This window comes from Sinocyclocheilus anshuiensis, unplaced genomic scaffold (genome assembly GCF_001515605.1).
Source record: "Sinocyclocheilus anshuiensis isolate Anshui unplaced genomic scaffold, SAMN03320099.WGS_v1.1 scaffold188, whole genome shotgun sequence".
Classification (NCBI taxonomy): domain Eukaryota; kingdom Metazoa; phylum Chordata; class Actinopteri; order Cypriniformes; family Cyprinidae; genus Sinocyclocheilus; species Sinocyclocheilus anshuiensis.
Genome location: NW_015555768.1, coordinates 950190 through 957414, shown reverse-complemented (window position 1 = coordinate 957414; position 7225 = coordinate 950190). Strand labels below are relative to the sequence as shown.

The following is a 7225-nucleotide window of genomic DNA, read 5'->3' as shown; positions in this document are numbered from 1 at the left end:
CATTTTTAGTATATTATATATATATATATATATATATATATATATATATATATACTAAAATTCCACTGGTGGACAATCAACAAAACAGAAATAAACAGAAATGCAAACACCTCTACTGCCAGGACTCCTCCAGGTTTGAATCGGATGGGTGTTCCTCGGGATTCACTGTTGAGCTGGAATAAGTCTGGGTTTGGGTGATACGTGAACGGCTTGTTCTTGATGGTGTGAAAGTCAATGTGCACATTGTCCATCTCGAACCACACTCGCACTATCCTGGATTTCGGCTCCACCTTTGGGCTCTTGCAAATCATCCTCTCGGAGGTCACATTGGTGCACAACTCCTGAATCTGAAGAAAGAAACATATGCACTACTGCACCTCCGAGAACATTTCCTTTCATGCGCTTGGAGTGTGAACGAGTTTCAGTCAAGTAAATGATTAAGCCATCTCTGAACAAATATTTAAACCTCTGAGAATGAATCAAATGTATAAGTCCTGTATGCATTCATTTTGAAAACAAATTCTGTGTTTAATATGTAAAATTGTTTGAAACCATCCGTAAAATGAGTTTTCTGGCTGTTTTACCGTAACCAAGCGATTCCTGACAGAAACGTGGGTGTATCGACGTCTTCTGACTTCTGACCTCTCTCTAGGCTCATAAGAGACTGACATCTTTGGCTGCTGAACGACATTCAGGTTTTGGCCAGTCACGTATATAAGACGTCCACCCCTAAGTTTAAATGAAAATATTAGAGGAACATGATCTCATGACTTAGATGTAGAATAGATCAGAGTAAACGCCTGTCCACACATGGACAATAACTATAACAACTTAAGTTTGTATGAGTTTCTTTCTTCTGCTCAACACAAAAGAAGATATTTTGAAGAATGCTGGTAATCGAGCAGTTGCTGGTGGCCAGTTTTTTTTTTCTCCATAATATGAAAGTCAATGGCTAGCAGTAACTGTTTGGTTACCAACATTCTTCAAAATATCCTTTTGTGCTCAAAGAAAGAAACTCGTACAGGTTTGGAACAACTTGAGGGTAATTAAATGATGACTGAATTTTCATTTTTGCGTGAATTATAAGCCTTGAGCGCACATACCCATAGAAACTCTCCGTAGGTGTTGCATCAGTAATCACAGCGTCTTCCATATAGCTGAAAAGAACACTATCCAAAATCCTCTCTGCTTTTCCAAACACAACTTTGACTGGCACTCTTCCAGTTTGGTTGGAGTGGCTGGTGCGACAAATCAGCCGTGTGTCACTCACTTCATTTCTTATAGAACTAAAGAAAAAGAAAACTTAGACAAATGCAACTTGCAGCATCTTTTCAGTCAATTGCATTCACATTTTCTGTCAATAAACAGATAAATGATATCAAGAGCTACAGGGATGATGTATTTTTGTAGGCCAAAACCCATAATCGAGTTAACATTTTAGTACTTCCGGTTCTACCGTCCCAAAATCAATGGATTTTCAAATAGGTTTTAAAGTTAAATGCCAGAAATAAGGTCTGTGGTGAACACAAGCTCAAGATATTTTTCTTTTATTCTACAACATAAAATATATCAATTATGATTTTTTTTATGATTCACTTGTTATTTTTTAAAGCTTTAACTTTCTTGAAAAAGGCAGTTGCTAACTAGTGGCTAAATGTGACTACAGAGGTTGTTGAGGATATTAAGTGCTGATTGTATTTAGCCTTCAAACTTCAAAAGTTGTGTTCATTTGTAAAGATAATCACGATTTACAAAACACGTAAGAAACACAAACTTTGGTAACAGAGCTCATTTTCTACATTAATTTAAAAGCCAATGGAAAAATCCAATTGGGTTTTTGTCAAGGGAGCCAAGGTGATGCTAACTCCATTTGTGCTTACATGCGACAGGGCTTTGAGCCCAAGAAAGCCTGCAGGCCAGCGATTTGGTCACTACTTTGTTCTGTTCTTTGTCCCGTCAGGAGCTGCGACCCATGGACCGTTAGCATCGTGCCCCCAGCTAAGGGCCCTTTTTCCGGCACAATCCTGCTCAGCTGTGGATTCTGATATGAGAACATCTGCTGGGACTCTCCTTTCTCTGAACCTCTGATGGTGATGACAACCGGTCCGGCTGTGGCATTTGCACTGGCCTGGAGCTCACACACAATGCTGAAAACAAAACCAGAATTATGCACACATGAAATCTGACGCTGACTTGTCATCTTATTTGGTGCACTAAAACTGTGATTTTAACAGTTGTACCTGGTGGAAATGCGATAGGCCTCGGGAAGAGGTCTGCAGGTCACCCCTGCCACCGTCACTCCTGCCTGGATGTCCTGGAAGCTCTGGCCCAGATTCGATCCCTGGATTGTCAGCAGGATGCCGCCTTCCAGTGGCCCGGTCAGCGGCTCGACCTGCCCACAGATAAAATTACTCTTTAACATTTAATTGACCATTTTCTAATTCAATTTGGCACACTGAACTTAGCACAAATTGTAACATGTACAAAACACACATTGTCTTTTATAAATATGTGTTTGAAGACCAAAAATAATGTCTGCCAAGTGTTTACTTGCAAAGCAAGTAAAATGAAAATTTTTTCAGGAACAATAAAAGGTTTAAATGGCAATGCAATAACAACAGTTTGAGCCTCAGCTTTTTAGTCTTTCAGAAGCTATGTGAATCAAATCAAAGAGACACTATGCCAAAATTTGTATTGCAACTCCACACCAGGGATATTAGATCCAGTCTCTCCAATAAATGTTTTGTCTGATAACCAAAACTGTATTAACTGTCTTCTATCAGCCCAAAAGGCTGACAGAGCAAGGCAGGGAAGAGTAGAAAGCAGGAGACAATATGATGATAAAAATGAGCAGGGTCTATTGAATAATTTCTGTTGTGTTTTTCCATGCTCAGTTGGACTTGGCACAAATCCAACAAATGTTGTTATATCAAATTGCTTCACATTATTCCATTAAAATATATATATATATATTATGCGTGTATAAAAACACAATATACAAAATAAATTTTAAAAATGACAAACGATCAAATGACCAAATATATGAATAACATATAAATTATTCAATAAATGATTGAAATAATTACCATTATGAAATTGTAACAGGTATGGAAAGTATTATTCTCATATAGAATTACACAAAACGGTTCAAATGTATACCCGATATGTCGGTCTATATGTGTGCACCTTCCCCTTTAATTTTCTGACTGCAAAGTTAATCTTAATTTCCTGTCTTTGCCCCTCCTCTTTTCCCTTTCTTCACTGTCTCTGCATGGGAGAAGTGGGTTTCTATTAAGCTCTGATTAATCTAATGGCATCTTTGCTTTAAAAATCACTTGTTTTTCTCTTTAAATTATATTTATAACTTTATTTTTCATGTATGTTTCATTATTTTCATGTTTTCATTTTAATTGAGGTTGTGATTAATTTTGTCATCTCATCGATACACTTAAAGCACGCGATAATTGCATTGCACTTTACATTTAACAGAAACAACAAAGGGCAAATTCACATCGTAAAGACTGTTATCTTTTATCAGAGATTAAATGAAGAGTCGACCCATCAGCTAATGTCTGTCCATTTATTTAATCAAAAACACAACGCAGACAACACCAGTTACAAAAGCAAATTGAGAAAATAAAACAATATAAATATATGGTTGTGCATTTGAAGCTACACACACAGATTGCTTCTGAACACTCAAACTAGATCCTTAGATCCTTCGACACAAACTGTCCACTTATGAAAAGATCAGTGACTATGATGACAGCTTTTGCCTTCACATTGACATTTATACATTCGGGAGAAGCTTTTATCCAAAAGTATATGCTTTATCAGTTCGTGTATTCCCTAGGAATCAAACCCATGACTTTGATGTTTTTGTGACAGCTGACACACTGACAGGTTTATGATTATGCAAATAACAAAATTAGCTGTATGGTTTGCTACAAATACTCAAGAGAAAAACTAAAGCTAAATTAATTCCTTTGTCTTGGCAACAAAATGCATCATTAAAGGCACAATATGTAAGATTTTTTTATGAAAATATCCAAAGGGGATGAAGACGACAACTCCCATGATTCCACACTCACTCACGGCGTCATCAAACTACGCCTTTGTCTATTTGTTTATTTTGAAAACGTGCCCCCCAGCGGTGAAAATTACATATTGTGCCTTTAAGGAAATAACACAAAATACATTTTCAGAGTTGGTGATAAACTTTCTAAATTCACCCACACAATTTAATTTTGGACCGTGCATATGTGTACCTCAGTAATTAGAGGAGGAGGACAGGTGTCCATGGTTCCGCTGGTGCAGGATTGGTTATACACACAGCCAGGGGTTTCATCGGCACACCACACACATCCGTAATTACCCGCAACCGCACGACACTGGCTGCAGTCGGACTGTCCCACTGAGCAGTCGTACAGCTGCACTGTTACACAGACACAAATTAATCTCAGCGAGCTCACAACCAACAGATACAAAACTGTTACTAGCTGTTATCTATCTAGTTTTAAAAAAGCATTTAAAAAAAAAACTATTGTAAATATATATTTTTTATACTTGTATGTATGTATATACTGTGTGTGTGTATATATATATATATATATATATATATATATAAGAAGGTAATGCTGGTTCTGATGGAAAAGTGTCAGAATACACAGTGCATCACAGTTTGTTGCGTATGGGGCTGCATAGCCGCAGACCAGTCAGGGTGCCCATGCTAACCTCTGTCCACCGTCGGAAGCACCAACACCGGGCTCGTGAGCATCAGAACTGGACCACGGAGCAATGGAAGAAGGACACACACACACACACACACACACACAAGTATAATACTACATTGTATAAAATATAAAATATACGAATATATAACATATAGATTAACATGAAATATTAAAAATAGTATATTTTAAAAAACAGTATTTAAAAATTATATGTTTTTTCATTTTAATACTATTGTTATTTAAAATGGTAATTTTATTATTATCTATTTATATATACATATATACACCATATATAATTAATTAGACTTAAATAATTATATTTTAAATAATTAAATATTTGCTTTGTGTTGAGGTCCTGATCATCCTGTGGGGTTTATGCTGTGATAACAACCAGCTAGATGTACATCATCCCTTACATATATTTTTTTAATATATATATTTATTGACCATATATATATAAATGATATATTTATTTTACATGTATTTAAGTCAAGCAAATGAGTAAGTACACTGATAAAAATAAGAGTTATTTTATGATTTTTGCCACTGAATGAAACATGCAGAAATGGTCATGGTACTCACAGCGGAGATGTGGTGCTGAGTCTATACGCTGTGTCCCCCACTGCAGGTATACAGGAGCGGAATATTATATCCAAAAACCACTAGAACAGTGTTATATATTTTGCTGACTTGTGTACTTATATTATCCCAAATGTTTCGAAGAATGCTTAAATCCAGAGAAATAAGCAAATTTAACTAGTGACACGGAGCGTGTCCATATTGTGTCGCCTACCAATGACGTCATACACCCTCGAGTTCCGGTTTTGTTTTGTAGAAAACATGGAAACACCAAAGACGCTTTAATATGTTGTGCGTTTTATTAGACCGGTGACGACCGCAAAGAGTAGCATTATAACAGAACTTTCAAATGTATCTAGTATGATAAAACAGTGCTGCTTTTTTTCTCCTCATACGCACGACAAATATACGAATATATAACATATAGATTAACATGAAATATTAAAAATAGTATATTTTAAAAAACAGTATTTAAAAATTATATGTTTTTTCATTTTAATACTATTGTTATTTAAAATGGTAATTTTATTATTATCTATTTATATATACATATATACACCATATATAATTAATTAGACTTAAATAATTATATTTTAAATAATTAAATATTTGCTTTGTGTTGAGGTCCTGATCATCCTGTGGGGTTTATGCTGTGATAACAACCAGCTAGATGTACATCATCCCTTACATATATTTTTTTAATATATATATTTATTGACCATATATATATAAATGATATATTTATTTTACATGTATTTAAGTCAAGCAAATGAGTAAGTACACTGATAAAAATAAGAGTTATTTTATGATTTTTGCCACTGAATGAAACATGCAGAAATGGTCATGGTACTCACAGCGGAGATGTGGTGCTGAGTCTATACGCTGTGTCCCCCACTGCAGGTATACAGGAGCGGAATATTCAAACTGCTTTCCTGAGTACCGAAACTAAACACACACATACAAAGTCAATGTATAATCAGCCAGGTGCATGCAGACAAATTATGTGTGGCACCATCAATAAATCCATGTTTGAATTGCTGTGTTTTTCTGGCTGGTGTAATAAATTACAGCTATTATCAGTGCAGACGTCACATTCACAAGTCTATATTAACTACACCGGCTGTGGCATAATTTGATGTGGCAATGAATAAATGGGCGCTATTAATATCACCTGATGAGCGGCACACTTGAACACATGCGTCCCCGTCTCTTTGCTGCGGTCCAACGTAGCCGGCAAACGCAGCTTCTGGCCTTCGATGACCAGCACGCAAGCATAATCTTCCTCATCCTGTTTAAAATATCACACGGCATGTCACACAATCAAACGCTAATCACGAGTCGTCTCTAACCTCATTCCACATGCATTATCATAAATGAGTTCACCCAGACCCTCCTGACCACCCCGGAATAACGGCCTCTTAAAATGCACAGCCATGAAACGTCAAGGCCAACATATTGACTCAGGCACAATGGATGGGGTGGAATGATAAGCGGCAGATGAGCATCACCTCAAATATGTCCAGGTTTTTGCCCTGCAGAGAGAGCTCGCTGTCAAAGCCAACAGGAACCAGAGGGGAGCTCTGCAGGGCCCAGACGCAGGGGCAAGAGTCGGGCCCGCGGGGCAATGACAGCTCCTGTTCACACGCACACACAAAATGAGAATTTTAGTGAGGGCAAGGGTTGGTTAGAAAAAAAGAGAATTTTCAGTTTAATGCAAATGATCGGTGGAAGGAGCGATTTGATTGAACAGACCAAATTTAGACATGAATGCATGATTCCTCCCACAGTGTTAGACAAATAATATAATTTTTCCAACAATAACTATGTAAATTAATCGTGACAAAAATGTTTTTGGAAGCGTAAAAATTGGAAGGGGCACATGGTATTACCACAGTTTTACAGTAGTAATAATA

At 36.7% G+C, this 7225-nt stretch overlaps 1 protein-coding gene across 1 annotated transcript in view; it reads right to left on the bottom strand.

Annotated features, from left to right (window-relative positions):
- The window catches only part of LOC107674349 (plexin-B1-like), a 46676-nt gene that overhangs the window by 10996 nt on the left and 28455 nt on the right, over positions 1–7225 (bottom strand). Inside the window, exons 10-18 of the mRNA XM_016468304.1 lie at positions 6821–6946; positions 6484–6600; positions 6167–6257; positions 4269–4435; positions 2241–2392; positions 1881–2147; positions 1104–1277; positions 585–729; positions 111–347 (exon numbers count right to left, since the gene is read on the bottom strand). Of these exons, the coding sequence (XP_016323790.1) occupies positions 111–347; positions 585–729; positions 1104–1277; positions 1881–2147; positions 2241–2392; positions 4269–4435; positions 6167–6257; positions 6484–6600; positions 6821–6946 (1476 nt within the window). The remainder of the gene's footprint in view (positions 1–110; positions 348–584; positions 730–1103; positions 1278–1880; positions 2148–2240; positions 2393–4268; positions 4436–6166; positions 6258–6483; positions 6601–6820; positions 6947–7225) is intronic.